At 44.7% G+C, this 18,337-nt stretch overlaps 1 protein-coding gene across 8 annotated transcripts in view; it reads right to left on the minus strand.

Annotated features, from left to right (window-relative positions):
- The window catches only part of ABCC9 (ATP binding cassette subfamily C member 9), a 141,432-nt gene that overhangs the window by 39,062 nt on the left and 84,033 nt on the right, over positions 1–18,337 (minus strand). For all 8 annotated transcript variants that reach the window (XM_006027347.3, XM_025208522.1, XM_025208521.1 and 5 more), the window contains 6 exons: positions 17,609–17,705; positions 9,360–9,580; positions 7,558–7,706; positions 6,954–7,023; positions 4,906–5,063; positions 2,575–2,667 (listed from right to left, as the gene is read on the minus strand). In XM_006027347.3, coding sequence (XP_006027409.1) covers positions 2,575–2,667; positions 4,906–5,063; positions 6,954–7,023; positions 7,558–7,706; positions 9,360–9,580; positions 17,609–17,705 — 788 coding nt within the window. The remainder of the gene's footprint in view (positions 1–2,574; positions 2,668–4,905; positions 5,064–6,953; positions 7,024–7,557; positions 7,707–9,359; positions 9,581–17,608; positions 17,706–18,337) is intronic.

The raw sequence follows: 18,337 nt of genomic DNA on the forward strand, positions 1-18,337 counted from the left end.
AAATAGCTACCCGCCACGTGTGCCTATATTAAGACTGGCCAATAATGTGGCGGAAATCTTAATACAAATGGCAGGAGCTTCTTTGTACCGTGCATCACCATAATGCAAAAGAAATGCACGATGCAAAGAAGGCTACAAAACTGGTGGGAAAAACTCCTGCACGCGGGTTCTTAATTGCAACAGAACACTCCACCGTGCAAAAGAGCTGCAATTTAGCGGGAACACAATTTAGCGATGCCGAAGCACACACAAACAAGAAAATCACAACTTTGGGTTGTGACACTCAAGAGAAGAATGTTAGTTCAGTAGTTATGGGCGCATGTAGACAAAATGAGGGGCATGTGTGCATGACACTTTAAAGTGGGTTAAATGCTTTTGCACTGCTTTAATGGTGCTGGTGTTTACATGAGTTGGCAGCAAATTGCACATTAATTCCAGCTGCTGTAGTACATTTGGTGGCGTAACGCGCCTTAAATGTCTTTGGGGTACAGCAAACTAAAACACCACCACGGACTTTTAGTTTGCTGCCCTACAGCCATGAAGCAAAGCACTGGGCTCAGTGTGGCTCAGGGACTGTGCAGACAGCCTGTGCAGGCAGTCTGGCAGCAGTCTAGGAAGGCAGGCTCCACCAAAGTAAAAGAAAAAAAGTGGCGAGCCTGATTCTTTTTTTTTTTCCCCCCTGGAGCCTGCCTTCCTGCATGAGCTGCACAGGGACCTGGTCCTTCCCTCTGTGGCGGCCCCCGGGACCACCCAAGCTGGGTGCCTGCGGGTGGGTGCTGCCTGGGGTGGGGCCACTGCTGCTGTGGAGGGAAGCACCAACCCTCCTGCAGCCCAGGGACCTATCCACCCACTGACAGCTCGCCCTCCCCTCTCCCCCCTCCCCCAGAGACAGGTAAGACATGGATGTACATGACATGGTGGTTTACTTCACCCTAAATTGAAGCGCTGTTTTTAAAAACCCACTGCTTCAATTTAGGGCCCCTGTTTTGTCTACACATGCCATAAATTACTAGGCCACAGGAGACTAGGGTCTAAGTTCACTGCTCTATTACACTCATTCTGGCAAGTTACTTAGTTTCTGTTTCTTAACATCTCCATGTGCAAAATCAGAATAAAACACTCGTTTACCTGCATGGGATGTCAAATACATTAATAGCTGGAAGATGCCCAGACAAAGGAGGCCCAACAGATACCTAAGATTTCTAAGAAGATAGTCTGATCACTTAAAGGAACCATCATGCAATAGGAATTCTAGGGATCAGGTCCCAAAGGGAATGAATTCCACAGTAACAATAACGATTTTTGGTCACATGCTGCTGTTTAAACTAAAGCCCTTAAAAGTTTTAAGTGCCAGACACTAAAAAGTTGTGACCTTTATTTCAAAGAGAGTCTACCAGATTTGATATAGCAAATTAGATGATGCTGTTAAGAATCTGTCTAACCATCTAGAGAAGGGGTTGGCAACCCATAGCCCATGGGCCTTTGGATCTGTCCTGCAGAGCCATGGCTTTGATGGCCTTGGGCCATGGTGGGCTTGGCCCCTGCTGTGCCACAGTGGGCATGTCTACATGTGTACTTTAATGCATATTAGTCTATTTTAATGGACATTTAAGCATCATTAAGGGCATTTTTACATGTGCTCTGGGACTGGGGGGGGTGCTTTAATTAGAGCAGCTCTGAGAGCCACTTTAATTAAATCACCCAGAGTCTCATGTATCAGCATCTCTGCGCTTCAAAATGGTGGTGGGGGTGCTTTACCTAAAACTCAAACGAGCACAGGGACACTGATACACAAGACACAGGGCTCGCTGTAGTGCAGTAATTAACATGCTTCAGCATACTCAATTAATCAGGTCTGCTCTGACATGCTGTAATTACATGTAATCACAGCGCATCAGAGCACCCTCTTGTTTCATGTATAGGTACCCAACAAAGTGCTCTTTAGCTAATGCTCATTAAAATAGGCCAATGCACATTTTTCTAGTACCTCACAATGGAGATACTAGATTTAATTTGTATTACTTAAAGTGCATTAATAAACATATAAACATATCCAGTGAGCACCAGGGCCTTTGGTGGAGGGGATGCTCTGCCTGTGCCTCCCACACTGTAGCCAGGCATTAGGAAGAAGCTGGGGAGACAGAAGAGTCCTAGTACCTGCCCTTCTCAGACCTGAGCTGGGTCATTTTGGTTCCTTGCTGGAAGACATTGTTGACCTCTGGATTTATGAAGCAAATGTTGCCCCCTCCCCTATTTTGAAATGTTTTAAAACACAACGAAGTCTAGCAAATAGTTCAAAGTCACATACTGAGTCCAGAACAGAACAGGGAGTCCTGTTCCAACCATTAAATAACACTGCAGTGTCACTCTAATTTACTCCTCAGTTGCTTCAGTTTTATCATGTTCCACCTGGTCCTACTATAAGACACCAATTTGGCCAAGAAAAGCTGCTTACTTAAAAAAAGAATGCATTTCTCCCCCAATTTCCACCCCCAAACTTGTCCTCATGTGATGCGTTTTCTAGATGATGTTTCGAGGGCTTAGAACCTGAGCAGGAAGTGCATGTCTACAAACCTAAATGCTCTAATAGTGGTGAGTCCTTCAGCTGTTTCTGAGAAATGACAGAGTAAAGGTAGCTGGGTGCTGTCATCAAGTTCCTGTAGGTCCCTGTGATCAAGAGAAATAAGTGTGTAAGAGGCAAAAATAAGTCAGGGCCAAGCAGCAATTATAATTTGAACACTAAAGTTCATGGAGATGTCATTGTATCTTATTTATTACCTGTGTTTTTCATCAGGACTATGAATGATCTGTTTATATTAAAGAGGGGCTGACATGGGAATCTCCCATCTTTCCTTTTGAATTCTGGTGAAATCCATGCCATCTTTACAGTTCAGGCTTGAGGTAAATTCAAAATATGAAAGTGGTTTGTTTTCTAGTCCTTCTTTGGATTCAGCCAAATGTTTAGCAGAAATGTAAGAATTAGTAAATTTCCATCTTTCTAGATGACAGAAATCCTGGAAACCAGGTGATCTCATAAGATTTCTGCCACCTTGAGTTTAATTTCCATGAGAAACGTGAGATTCTTAAGTTATTGATTCCAAATCCAAACTCTTGTCCTAGATCCAATTCATTCTTCAACCCGGACCCTGAATACTAGCCAAAAACTAATCCAGATATGAACATGGCATGCACATTAGACAGGGCTAGGCACCCATATCCATTAACTAATCATCCTTTAGAAATGCCTTGCAATTTTGCAATTAATATTATATGTGGAACATGAGAAATTATACATGAATACAGACTGTTATAGCATTGAAACTGCCATTCTGTTGGGATGAGTGAGGCATTTCAGTAGAACGAAAGGGCAAAAATCTGACATTTCTTATTGTCAGTGAGTCAAGTTTTCAAGTAAAAGGACCCTGGTTAGGATTTTATTAAAGAATAGATAAAAAATTGTATTGGTGTATCTTGATGGATCACCTCTGAACAGTTACTCTGTTACTCTGTGTAGAAGTGAATGTTGAGCTTGCAGAGCTGCATTCTCCACTGTGACTACTTTGGACAGTATGTTTAAAATAATAGTGGAAAATAGTCCAAGGGTTGAAATGTGTTAGAGGAAATACCATAAATATCTCTGTTCCTGAAAATTAATGGAGATCACACGCTAGGACAGGGCTGCAAGCAACTCCTGTTCAAATATAGGATGAAGCAATTCCTTACCAGCCTGACTCACAGGAATGACTTTTATGGATGCAATTGTAGTTTTTCTGATTCATTTTTATGTACAGTAAAACAGATGGCTCCTCAAGCCTGACTAGGGATTTTAAAGGAGTTCATAGTATATATAAAAGGGTCTTATCCCTATTTTCAAGAGTGTGCATGGAGAAAGACAGTTATGCGCATACCCATCTATCTGCACCTGCAATAGCCAGTGAATGCACCTGCAGAGGCAGACTGGCCTCAACAGAGGTGAAGAAATTTTCCTGAGTCATTTTCATAGTTGTGAATGGGTCAATGACAGCCAGCAGCCACTAGCTGTTACCAAGCCACAACCTTCACTTAGCCGCCAGTGCATTTGTTTTCCCTGTAGCTAAAAAAAATGCTGGTTTTCCCCTGTGCTCATTAGTCAAGATGTAGAAGCACATAATATGTTTAACATCTCCACCACTGCTACAAAGCACTCAGTAGAAGAGGTAGGAAAATCAGGCACACACACTACTCACTCACTATCCAGGCTATTGTGTAGTCTTTGCTGCCTTATAGAAAACTATAGACTCCCCAACCCCCCACCTCCATCAGCTATATAGATTCCACTTGATTCTTTGTTTTTGTCTTTTTGGGATAAGGACAGTAAAGACATATCTCTGTATACTACAATATAATATAGGATATTGCCACTATTATTGTTACACTGACTTGCTTGTGATTCTCTGTCGAGAATTTCATGTCAATTAATTAGAATCTTTTAAGAGACTGCTTTATCACAAAGAGAGGCAGCAGCCTCTCTGTAGCAAAGGCTGCTATCTGTTTCCATTGTAAATACTTATGAGAAACCCATTGGGCATTTCACAAATGTGGTGTGAGTGATTGTCACCACTCTGAAGAGTCAAAGCAAAGGAAGGGTGAAAGAGAAGTAGAATTATACCTGCTTCAAGGTCACACAGGTCAATGGCAGTCAGGACAGGAAGCAATGTCTGTCTACCGGACCACACTGCCTCAAGGACTTCTTTAATACCATCAACAACAGGCATGGAAAACTGGTAAGGGCTCAATTGTTTGGATCACGTATTAGATCCAATAATGCCTTATTTGCCCATGTAGAGCGGGCCTTACATGCCAGCACAATCTTTATGTACAGGGCTTTTTAAAAAGAAATAGCCATAACAGCTTTCTAATACCTACTTGGAAGCGACTCTGAAGTATTTCTGGATGAAATAAAAGGCTATCCCAAGAGGTACAAGAGCAACGAGGAACCATGGTGTGGCATAGGAGATAATTCCAATGGCAGAAAGGCAAAGTAAGGTTGACCGGGTGAGAGACTCCAGGGTAGGGGGAATGTGCTATTGCAAAAATAAAATGAAAATGTATGTTAGACATCAGGATTTGGGCAACCATGCACCGATTGTGCCCAAGACAGTGGGAGCGGCTGGTCTATGGCCATTTCAATGCCCCTCCACCACCAGGAATCAGGACATAGAGTTTCTCTTTCCTAGGAATTCATAATGCCAGCATGCAGAGGCTGTTGCAGAAGTCAAAATCTGGGTCATTGGGATTTGGCTAATGCTCACTATTTTCAAGGATCATAGAGAAATGGACAGTCACTCCCCTTTACTGAGAGACAAGAAAGAAAACATTCATCATGAGGTATCAACCATATTAGGAGCACCCTATATTTCCCCTATTGTTCTATATACAATGTCTTTTTAAGACCCCCTGCTACCATTCTCAGACATGGGCCCACAGATCTGGCTTTTAGAATAATATCTTATCCAAGCATTTTGGTTCTCAAAAATAATACAAACACTAGAAATACCTCCTCTGCTGACAACTGCTCTCAGTTTACTGTTGTACACTTTTACTTTTCATAGTTCCAGATGGTTTAAGGACAAAAGACCACTTCAGATCATTTAGTGTTATCTACTCTATATCACAAGTCATTACATCTCACATCACAACTCCTGTACTGACTTCAGTAACTTGTGCATTCCTGAAACATATCTTCTTGAAGGTACCAGTCTTCAACGGATGGGGATTCTATCTCTTCCCTCAGTAGCTAATCACCCTCATCTCACTATTTAAAATCTTGTGCCTAATATCTAGCTTGAATTTGTGTGGCTTAACCTTCTACCAGTAGTGCCTTTCCCCACACTGACAGACACCTTTACCGGCAGGAGTGTGAGACAGTACTAATATTTATATTAGGCACTATTGGTCTATATTTTTTCAAAAGAATATGAAACCAGCTGCCCTTGATTCCCAGGGTCTTCCTGGGCTATCTCCAACTTCAGCGGGCTTCCCATGTTGCCACAGGCAGGTTGACACCATGAGTCGCTTGCTGCAAAGCAAAAAGTCTAGGAGCCCTGAGAGCCTCAGTTTATATCCAGGTTCTTGGGACTTCCAAGACCCATGCAGTAGAGCTCAGAATCCAGCATCAGCTACAGCTAGAGCACCCAGGGTTTCTAGTCTCTTTGCTCCCTAACTCCAAAATAATTCATAGGGTTCCACAGACCTGGGTAATAGTAGGACTACCTTGGAGCTAGGGACAATTGAAGTCCTATGGTCCCTGACTTCAAATCAATTTATGTGGCACGTCTGCTCCAGAGTGAAAGTCCTCTGAAACCAAGATGTTTCCAAAACACGTGTAAGTTTCAACAAATCAGAATTTCTTGACTTGCTCTATTCGTAATATACTTTATAAAACTCTGTCATGCAAATACATGCATAGGATAAAAACAGACAACTGGTTTAGTATGGCCCTAATTAGGATATGACTTCCATCAAAACAAACCTAGCACAGCCATTTACATACTAGGCTTAAATGGCAGTGAAGTGGAACTAGCCAGGATTATTCTGAGGCAACGTATTAATTTGAATAATTCTCAGGTACTAAATGTGGAACAATTGATTTATCAGCTTGCAAGGTCTGGGGCTTGCCACGATACAAAATGCTAAATTGCGACTCAAGCCAGTTGTCTGTGTTTTGGCATGTAGTCTTCCAGCATCTGTGCATTGCTCAATACGTCTGTCTTTCTGAGCTCAACACTCATTATCCTTATTAAAGGTATTTTGCCTGAAATTTCAAAATATAGAGATTGCTATATCATCCGTTCAGAATCTCAGTGACAATTTGTATGGCCCTCCGTGTACTAAAAGTATATTTGTGTTCCAAAATGTTGCCATTAGCTGGTTATCACAAGGACTACTGGAATAGAAAGCACCAATGGATTCACCTGATCAATAATATTCGTATCAGCAGAGAAGCGATTTAGAATTAACCCCAAGGGAGTCATATCGAAGAACCTGTTTAACAAAGCAGAGGCAAAAATTTATGTGGAAAGGAAGTCCAATTCTGGCTGAGAAAGTTCTCAATCTGAGCAAAGTGCTACTACTATTCAGCAAGTCTTCAAGCATGCTGACTAAACATAAATTACATACACAATGCTGACTAATACCTGTCTTCCCATTATTTGAATGCTTATTTGAATGCAAGACTTTAAAGTCTTCTCTCCTATAGTCCTTTTTCCTAAAACTTTGTTTCTTCCTCCCTTCATACTTTGGCTCTCTTAATGTTAAAGATTAATTGCAAAGTTCATCTGATGTCCTTGGTTGCTATTCCAGATCTTGGACAGAAAAGAACATTGTCATGCCTACTATCTTCCCCTCCACTGGGCATGGTAATTGTAGTTACTGAATGCATGCTGTCATATGCTTGACCATTGTGCTAGATGACATAGAGTACCTGTCTCTTTGGAGCAGGACTGTGACACACCCCTGAACATAGTAGGTATTCTTTGCTAGTTTGATTTTGCAGCAGAAAAATCACTTTTGCTGTACCTGATTGGCCCAAGGATGATCTTGTTCAGGAGATTGTGGTGAAGGTTCTTGGCTGCTGTGAGGCCCATCCACTCCACAGTCAGAGATGTGATAAGACAAAGCACAATCCCTGCTCCACAAAGCAAGCTGAACCCAGCTACATAGTAAGTCTAGTAAAATGATAAATGCATTATCCTTGAAAATACAGATTTTTTTTTTCTGTTTCAAGATCCCCAGGGCAATGTTCTCCAGCACTAACATCTAGCACTGTGGCCATGTAGGCTAGAATCTATAGGTGCATCTGCACATCGCCCTATGGCAACATTGTCACTGCACTGTGCTAAAGCACAGTGTAGCAACTGCCCATACTGCACTGTGCACTTGGCACACGGTTAGTTTTAGCTGCTACTTCGCCATAGAGGAGCACTAAAACGGGGGCGTGTGCTGCTACTGTGAAGTAGCTGCTGGCCGCTTGCAGACTCACATGATTTCTATGTCACTGTAAGGCATGATACAGTGATGCAGTGTGTCACTATGACGACGTAGGGTGACATGTAGCTATGTCCTTCATGCTACATAAATAAGACTTTCTAACTTACCACCCCAAACCTAAATTCACTGTGCCTAGGTGCAACAGAATTTTTAATTGGTAAATCAGGTTCAAGAGATCTGACTGGGGTTCATGAATCTAGACAAGTTCAACTTATCAAGGTTGTCTTCCTTAACGTTCTTGAAATGAGGGCACTCAAAACTTAGTAGGTTTAGTGCTGGGTCTGATGAAACATCTAATAGGTTGGTTAGGTGAACTAACTGGATAAATATGAAGGTGGCCAAACCCTTAGCTAAATCTTAGACTGATTCAAAATTGAACCTTTCAAAGATTAGAAAGTCAGCTATCAGAAAGTAAAACCATTTTAATTCAAGTATCATTGCAATTTTGGATTCAATCCTGAGAGGATTTAACAGGCTATAGTAATTTAGGCCAACAGAAGACCTGCCATGTGTATTCTGGTGGGATATGAAGCACTGAAAAATCTCAAGAAAAAACCTTTACTGAATTTTGGATACCTTCTGAATTTCCACATATTTATGAATACAAATAACAAAACTTTGGAGCAGTTTTGTTGCTGGGAGCTGCTGGTTACCTAGCACTTTTGAAAATGTGATCAGATTAAGGCAAGTAAAAGCAGATTTTAGAGCCTAACATTAGATCCCTATGAGTGCATTTATACAAGTGCTTTACTGCAGAGCTGACTAATTACCTCCAAAGTAAAGCATCACCATCTACACATGTGCATTAAATTCACTAACTCCTCTGTAGGATATCATGGTCTGGACAAGTAATGTCCTACGGTGGAGTAGTTATATGTGCCAAAATGCATGTGTACATGCTGCTGGGCTGGCTGGGGCACAAGGGTGCTACAGTGCGGAGGCTGCCTGCAAGCTAGGCCTGCACTGTAACACCCTTGTGCCCCAGCCAGTCCTCCACAGCACACTGAGCCAGAGCAGAGTAGCCCTGGGCTGGCAGGTACGAACTGCACCTGAGTTTATTGCTACATGCTAATTGCAAGTGTTGAGGCATCCTGTGTTTGAAAACATAGGCCCCAAATTCTCCTAAACTCAAATGAGTTTGGGTTTCATTTTAACATATGGATGGATGGGTTGTTCTTTATTTTATCATAACAAACACACTGATCCTATAAAAACTGATTTTAGGACACCTATAGAAACAACCTGCCCAAATGAATAGGTTTGTAGGATAACAGGGTTATTTTCCAATTATTTGAGAAGTCTTGTCTGGAAAGCTTTAACTTATGACCCACCTCGTCTGTTTTATGTTTCTCATCCAGGGACGTCCATCTAGCCAGCCAGTAATCTATGGCTACAATGACTGAGTGTTTCAACAGCTTGGAGAAAATCATTAGAAACAGCAAGAAAAATCCTCCAGAGGTAAGATATCTCCAACAGGTTTTCCAGGGCATCTTTGTCCTGAGCCGCATTACTGTTGACATGTTATCATCTTCATCTTCTTCCTCTTCTTCCTCTGTGACTCAGATTATTTGATCAAATCAGTTAGTTTGTACTGAAAGGACTACTCCCATTTTGATTGGAACTGTTTGACATTTTTTAATTTTGGGCAACAATTTGGAAATTTTCATTTTAAAACTGAACATTTTTGACAAAATTGTTATGACATTTCTTTTTAGGTCTCACCAACCCTATAGTTTGCCAACATTTTCTGAAGCTTTTAAAATTTAAAAAGAGAAAATATTTCTAAAATAAAATCATGGTTTTCCTTTCTTTCTTTCCTTTTCTTTTCTAGTCAGCTCTAGTTTAGAGTCACTTTAATAAATCTATGCTTTCTGTATGAATTACATTTATAGAATAGACCAGTTTAAGAAGTGTCAAACCTTTTCTGATTTATTCAGCTTATCTTTACAATATATTTTAGAAAGTAAGATTCAAATGGATTGTTTGGGAAGCTACACACAGCTCTGGCAAGTTTTCCATACTGAAGACTTGCCATTCTCCGCTATTTCCCAGAAGTGGAAGTTTGGGAGTGACACCTTTTTTATTGCCATCAGGATTTCTGGTGACTACATGTTAAATAGGCATCTCACTTAGTCCCTGTGGCAAAGCACTAAAGCAGCTATCCAAAAAAAACCTTACTGCTACCATGAATGTTACTGATACAATGCACTGAAAAATGCAGTCATTGAATCATAGAAAGTTAGGATTAGAAGGGATCTCAGGTCATCTAGACCAATCCCCTGCTCACAGCAGGACCATCCTCAACTAGGTCATCCCAGCCAAAGTTTTATCTAGCCTGGTTCTGAAAGCCTCCAAGGATGGAGTTTCTACCACCTCTCTGGGAACTTGTTCCAGTGTTTTACTACCCTCCTAGTGAGAAAATTCTTCCTAATATCTAACCTAAACTTCGCTTGCTGCAACTTGAGACCATTGCTCCTTGTTCTGTCATCTGCCACCACTAAGAACAGTCGAGCATCATCCTCTTTCAAACCCCACTTCAGGTAGCTGAAGTCTGCTGTTAAGTCCCCTCTCAGTCTCCTCTTCTCTAGACTAAATAAGCCCAGTTCCCTCAGTCTTTCCTCATAAATCATGTTCCCCAGCCCCCTCACCATTTTTGTCACCCTTTGCTAGACTCTTTCCAATTTGTCCATATCCTTTCTGTAGTGGGGGGCCCAAAACTGAACACATGACTCTAGATGTGGCCTCACCAATACTGAATAGAGGGGAATAATCACTTCCCTTGTCACCTACTGACAACATACCTACCAATGCAGCCCAGTTCCTGGCAACAAGGGCACACTGCTGGCTTATATTCAGTTTATTGTCCACTGTAACCCCCAGGGCCTTTTCTGAAGAGCTGCTGCCCCAGCCAGGCAGCCCCCAGCCTGCACTGGTTCATAGGATTGTTCCGTGTTATGCGCAGGACATTGCACTTGTCCTTGTTGAACCTCAGGAGATTTCTTTTGGCTCAATCCTCCAATTTATCTAGGTCACCCTGAATCCTAGCCCTACCTTCCAGTGGATCTACTACTCCCCCCAGCTTGCTTGGGGGCATCTGCAAACTCGCTGAGGGTACGCTTTATGTCATCTTTCAGTTCGTTGATGAAGAAATTGAACAAAACTGGCCCCAGGACCAAACCCTGGGGCACCCCACTTGATACCAGCTGCCAACTAGACATCAAGCCATTGATTACTAGCTAAGACTGTGTGAAGCTTCAGTAGCTGATGGAATTCAGAGGAGATTTGGCCCAATTCCAGGACTGAATCTCTGAATCTGAATCGAATCGGGAAACCATTTAAAAGCTCCAAATTGATTCGGACAAGCTTCAGAAAAGATTCAGCCACTTTGTAGATTCGGCCATGGACTAAACAGGAAGCTGACACAGCTGCCTCCAGCTGGTAAGTCTGTTGGGGCTGGGGGAGGGGAAGGGGAGGGGCGTGGGGAAAAGTTGGATTGGGGCCACAGCTGGGACAAACTGCCCAGCCAGGACAGGGGGTGGGGCGTGTTGCTCAGGGAGGGGAGTGGGGCATGGGATGCAGGCACGGGAGCTTCTCCCATGGCTCCTCTGGCTGTACCTGCCTCTGCCCTGGCAGGGGGAGCCATGGGGGCTATGCCCTGTCGCCACTTCCCCAGCCAGGGTGGAGCGGGTGGGATGCAGGTGCAGCTCACTCCAGGCGGAAGGGGCAAGCAGCAGCTGGGCATAGTCCCCACTCCCAGCACTGCCATGCCCGCATCCCGCACCCCCTTGCACTGGCTGGCAAGCAGCAGCAGGGCATAGCCCCCACAGCTCCCCCCACCGGGGCAGAGGCAGGTACAGCCAGAGGAGCCACGGGTGAACCCCCCATGGCTGCCCTGCCTGGCCCCATCCCCCACCCAGCCCAGCCTCCCAGCACTTAACCCCCCCCAAAAAATAAATAAGCCCCACACTCACCAGCTCTGGCAGCGGCCATTGGGGCCTCTGAGGTCTCGTGGCAGAGGCCCCCCATGCAGTGTGGAGCAGTGAGGGGCAGGGGAGATCACGGCAGCTGCCCCATGGCACAGGTGCAGTGCGTCTCAGCAGGGTGCTGTGCACTGCCTGGGAGCTGGGGTGGCTCCACCTGTCAGCTGGAGCTCAGCACCACTCAGCCCCAGCAGCCCCAGCTCCCAGACAGCGTACAGCACCCTAGCTCCCAGACAGTGTACAGCACCCTGCTGAGCTGTGCTGCACCTGTGCCAAGGGGGGAGGGGGGGGCAATACCCGCTACTCCCACTGCCCCGTGCTGCATGGGGGGGCTCTGTCATGAGACCTCAGAGGTTCCAATCTTTGCTGCAAGAGCCGGTGAGTGCAAGGCTTTTTTTTTTTCTTTTTGCTCTTTTTTTTGTGCCGGGAGGCTGGGCAGGGCAGCCAGAGGGGCTGTCCCCACCTGGGGAGAGGCAGGTATACCCGGAGAAGCCATGGTCAGCTGTTCCTGCCTCTCCCTGGCCAATCTGAATCACTGAATCTCTCCGAATCAGTGCTGAATCTTCTAAAGCCGATTCGGCCAAACGGATTCAGGACAATGATCTGACTCCCCATACTGAATCACTGTCCTCCGAATTGGATGGATCCAAATCCGAATCGAATACTTCCCTATTTGCACAGGCCTATTGATTAGTACTATCTAAGCCTGATGCTCCAGCCAGTTTTCTATCCACCTTACAGTACATTCATCCAGCCTGGACTTCCTTAGCTTCCTTGCAAGAATGTTGTGGGAGACCATATCAAAAGCCTTGTTAAAATTAAGGTACACCACATCCACTGGTCTTCCTGCATCCACTGAGCCAGTCATCCCATCATAGAAGGCAATCAGGTTAGTCAGGCATGACCTGCCCCTGGTGAATCCATGCTGACTGTTCCTAATCACCTTCTTCTCGTCCAATTGCTTGAAAATGGATTCTTTGAGGATCTGCTCCATGATTTTCCATGGACTGAGGTGAGGCTGCCTGGTGTGTAGTTCTCTGGATCATCCTTTTTCTCTTTCTTAAATATGGGCACCATGTTTGCCCTTTTCCAATAACCTAGGACCCTCTCCTGACCACCATGAATTTTCAAAGATAATGCCCAATGTCTGTGCAATCACAGCAACCAACTCCCTCAGCACCACTGGATGCATCCCATCCGAAACCATGGACATGTACACATCCAGCTTTTCTAGGTAGTACCTACCCTGTTCTTTAACCACTGAGGGATGTTCACCTCCCCCCTCCCCCATGCTGCCCAACGCAGTAGTCTGGGAGCTGACCTTGACAGTGAAGACTGAGGCAAAAAGGCATTGAACACATCAGCCTCTTCTGCATCTTCTGTCGCAAGGGTGCCTCCCTCATTCAGTAAGGGACCCACCTTCCCCTGATCCTCCTCTTGTTACTGACATACTTATAGAAACCCTTCTTCTTATCCTTTACATCCCTTGCAAGCTGCAACTCCAATTAGGCTTTGACGTTCCTGACTTCATCCCTGCATGCCCGAGCAATGCTCTTATATTCTTCCCTAGTTATTTGTCCAAGTTTCCACTTCTTAGAAGCTTCCTTTTTGTGATTTAGTTTACTGAAGAGTTCCTTGCTAAGCCAACCTGTTCTTCAATACTTGCTAGTCTTCCTGCGCATTGGGATGGTTTGATCCTGCACTCTTAGTAAGGCTTTTTTACAGTACAGCCAGCTCTCCTGGACTCCTCTCCCCCTCAGACTGGCTTCCCAAAGGATCCTTCCCGTGAGTTCCCTGAATGAGTCAAAGTCTGCTTTTCTCATGTCCAGGATCCATACTCTGCTGGTCTCCATCCTTTCTTCCCTATTTGTGAGCAGCAGGTCAAGAAGAGCACAGCCCCTAATTGGCCTCTCCAGCATTTACACCAGGAAGTTGTCCTCAGTACTCTCTAAAAACTGCCTAGATTGCCTGGATTTAAGTCCCCCATGAGAACAAGGGCCTGTGACTGGGAAACTTCTGCTAGCTGTTTGAAGAAAGCCTCAAACACCATTTCCTCCTGGTCTGGTGGTCGACAGCAGACCTCCACCATGACATCACCCTTGTTGCTCTCCCCTCTGACCCTAACCCAGAGACTGAAGAATTCCCTGCTAAGCCAAGCTGGTCTTCTTCCATACTTGCTAGTCTTCCTGCACATTGGGACAGTTTGTTTCTGAGAGCTCAGTAAGGTTTCTTTAAAATACAACCAGCTCTCCTGGACTCCTTTTCCCCCTTAGACTGGCCTCCCAGGGGATCCTGCCAATCAGTTTCCTGAGTGAGTCAAAATCTGCTTTTCTGAAGTCCAGGGTCCATACTCTACTGCTCTCCTTCCTTCCTTACCTCAGGATCCTGAACTCAATCATCTTGTGGACCCTGCTGCCCAAGTTGCCATCCACTACTACATTCCCTACCAATTCTTCCCTGTTTGTGAGTGGCAGGTCAAGAAGAGCACAGCCCCTACTTGGCCTCTCCAACACTTTCTCCAGGAAGTTGTCCCGAACATTCTCCAAAACTTCCTGGATTGTCTTTGCACTATTGTATTGCCCTCCCAGCAGATGTCAGGGTGATTGAAGTCCCCCATGAGAACCAGGGTTTGTGATTGAGAAACTTCCACTAACTGTTTGAAGAAAGCCTCCATCACTTTCTCCTGGTCTGGCAGTCTATAGCAGACACCTATCACAACATCACCCTTGCTGCTCTCCCCTCTGCTCCCACCCCAGAGACTTTCAACAGGCCTATCTCCAGTTTCATACTAGAGCTCTGAGCAATCATATGGCTCTTTTACATAAAGTGCAACTCCTCCTCCTCTTTGTCCCTGCCTGTCCTTCCTGAACAGTTTGTTCCCCTCCACGACAGTGCTCCAGTCACATGAGCTATCCCACTAAGTCTGTTATTCCAATTACATCATAGTTCCATGACTGTGCAAGGACTTCCAATTTGTCATTCTTGTTTCCTAGGCTCTGTGCATTCATGTACAGGCACCTGAGGTAACTAGTTGATTGCCCTGATTTCTCAGGAAGAATGAGAATACCTTCTTTGTTGCCCCTTCCTGCTTCCTCTTCCTCCAGGTCTCTCACTTCCCCACTTACCTCAGAGCTTTGGTCTCCATCTCCTGGCAAATGTAGTTTAAAGCCCTCCTCACTAGGTTACTGAGCCTGTTTGGGAAGATGCTCTTCCCTCTCTTTGTCAGGTGGATCCCATCTCTTTCCAACAATCCTTCTTCTTGGAAGAACATCCCGTGGTTGTTGAAACCAAAGCCCTGTTGGTGAGCAGCTAGGTGTTGCTCTGCAGGATGCACCTGCTCCTGGAGCCCAGGTCCTTTCCCTTGACCACAAGGATGGACAAGAACACAACTTGAGCCCCAGACCCCCTCACTCTTGCCCCCAGAACCCTGTAGTCACTTTTGATATGCTCAGAGTCTCCCCTGGCAGTATTACTGGTGCCCACATGGATAAGCAACATTGGGTAGTAGTCAAAGGGCCAGATGAGCCTCGGTAGTGCCTCCGTGACATCTTGGATCTGGGCTCTGAGCAAGCAACAGACTTCCTGACAAAACAGGTGAGGTCAGCAGATGGCTCCCTCTGTCCCCTGCAGAAGGTAGTCTCCAACCACCACCACCCATAACTTTTTCTTGGTGGCAGTCGTCTCAATCCTTTCCACATTAGTGAGGCCTGGCCTATCTTCCTCCACCAATGGTATGTGCTCCTCCCTCTCTGCTGCTAGGGCCACATATTTGTTCTCCAGATGAACCACTGCAGGTGGAGGTGAAGATCTCTGCTTGCTGCCAGAAGTCACAAGCCTCCAGCTTCCACCCTCTTGGGTGTCCATGTCCTCTCTTGTCTCTAGTGCTGCATCTGGCATTTCTTCCTCTACTGTCCCAGAGGTCTCCTCTGGCATCAAACTGGTGAACATCTCATGGTGGAGGATGCTTTGGAGCCTTACCACCTTCTCCTGTAGCTCTCTTGCCTGTTCCCTGAGAGACATCACCAGGAGGCACTGCTCACACTGCAGGCACTCCGTGACCTGGCCATCACTTGAAGGAACCTGCAAGCTGTAGTCCCCACAGGACCAAACCTGGACCTGGGTGGAGGCATCAATGATGAGCAGTCCTGCCTGGAAAGAAACCCCACAGGCGCAAGCAGAGGCAGTGGCAGGGGATCTGGCAATGTGACATCAAAAAAAAATCTGTACTGTACTAGGTATGTTCCTTCTTTTCTCATGTCCTTGTGACAAGGTATTTAGCAATGACATTTAATATGGGATCCAACAGGCTGCACTATGAGTGCTTCTGCTATGACTTCAAACTTGTGATCTCTGGGCTGTCAACTGTGTATCTTAGTGCCCATGTCACCCCAGCCCCCACAAATATAAATTGAAACTTAAGATCACTTGCCCACACTGATCTGAACTGCTTTTTAGTTCCCAGATCACCACTCAAGCCCTTCAGCCACAGAAGAGGCCCACTTCAGCCACATGTATCTCTCAAATAGCACTGCTAGATAAAACAATTTGCAGGCATAAAAAGCTTTCAACTACAAGCTACTAATTAGCTGTTCATTTCAGTCCATAACTTGGTCAGTGAGAGTTCTAGGGATACTCCCTTAGCTTTATGAACCATGCAATTCATCCCCTCTTCTCCCTGGCACCATCCTTCTTCCTGACAGAACCGACTATTCCCCTGAGGCCTTTTTTAGAATCCCAGGAATGCTCTTGATGGGTCTTGCTGCCAGCAGCCTACAGAGCACAACATAACTTTTAAAGCAACCCAAAGCTAAATCCTTCCAGCCAAAAGCTATAAAAACTAGGGAGACAAGAAGTTACATTTGCTAAGGGCTGTAAGTAGCCATAAGTACCTAGATAAATAGCTCCATATCACAAAAACCCATCAGTTTTGTTCCATCTCTAATTTTAAAAACACAAAAAACCAACAACTAACCATTTTCTCCCTAAGAAGGAATTGGGAATATCTACAACAGCAAACAAAGGTATTTACAGACTAAATTGATGGGGCATTCACAACTAATTGCATAGCCAAACTAGCAATGGGCATCTACAGTGTAGCAGCATAGTGCCAGAGACCTTTATAAAACTACAATTTTTATTTTACACTAGCCAAGAATCTGGCTCGGCTCAGAATTTCTCTGTACACCTTTTTTCCTTCTACCCCCAACTATCTCTAGCAAACACAGGGCATGTCTACATAAGCAGCCCACTGCACAGTTGTTACTGTACAGTCATTTAGTACTTACATAACTGAGTACTAAATGACTGCGCAGTAACTGGTGGTACTGCACTGTAGCGTCCTAGCACAGTGTACTGACGTGTACTGTGCAATAGCTTATTACTACTGCGCAGTAGTGTTGTGTCAGTTCTAAATATATTCCATTCTAAATATGTTAAAATACAGGACTTTCCACTATTATTACCAAAAAATTAAATATCATTGACATATTCATATTTCATTACCAAGAACATCCAGCCATTTATTATTGAGGTATTACTAAGATGGATAGACAATGATTCGTGTTTACAATCTACAAACTGTGAGAAGATGTATAACTTACCTTCATCCTCATCCTCCAGTTGTGCTTTGGATTCTCTTGGGTACATAGCTCTTCTGAGAGTTTTTCTTTCCAAACTAGTTTGGTCAGCTTCCATATCCTGTAACAAGCACTTTTTTATTGACCTAATAACACTACTCACTGTTTGCACTATTATATTAGTATCAATATCAGCCCCAATATAAGCGAATTTGCTCAATTAGGCCTCTTCTACACGTTACACCTATTATGCAATTACCTAGTTAGTTGCATAATTAATTTAGATTGACTACACATACAAATTAACTATGATGACTTAACAAGGTCCAACCATTTATAAAGTTATTGCTGGAAAATGTATAATAAATTTATAGATGGTTTTTATCCAGCTTTAATTTGCATGTGTAGCCTGTACTCCCATGGCTGGGAGACTGCAACTGCTATGATCTCCCAACCACGGGGGTGCCCCGCAGCTGACAGGATTCTCAGCCCTGACTGTGGTGGGGGGCAGCCAGGGCTGAGAGTCCCGTCAGCTACAAGACTCGCAGCACATGGGACACAGCCATGGCCGAGAATCCTGTCAGATGTGGGACTTGCAGCTGCAGGAGTGTGATATTTGCTGGTGCAGGGGGAGCCCAAGACAGAGATCTCAGACTCCCCCTGAACCAGCAATAAGGCATGATAGGATCTGATGCTAGATCTCCCAGTCGCGCCTCTTGCCATTCACACGTGGCATTGCAGGAGGTCGATTGT

This window comes from Alligator sinensis, unplaced genomic scaffold (genome assembly GCF_000455745.1).
Source record: "Alligator sinensis unplaced genomic scaffold, ASM45574v1 scaffold517_1, whole genome shotgun sequence".
In the NCBI taxonomy this organism is placed as follows: Eukaryota; Metazoa; Chordata; order Crocodylia; family Alligatoridae; genus Alligator; species Alligator sinensis.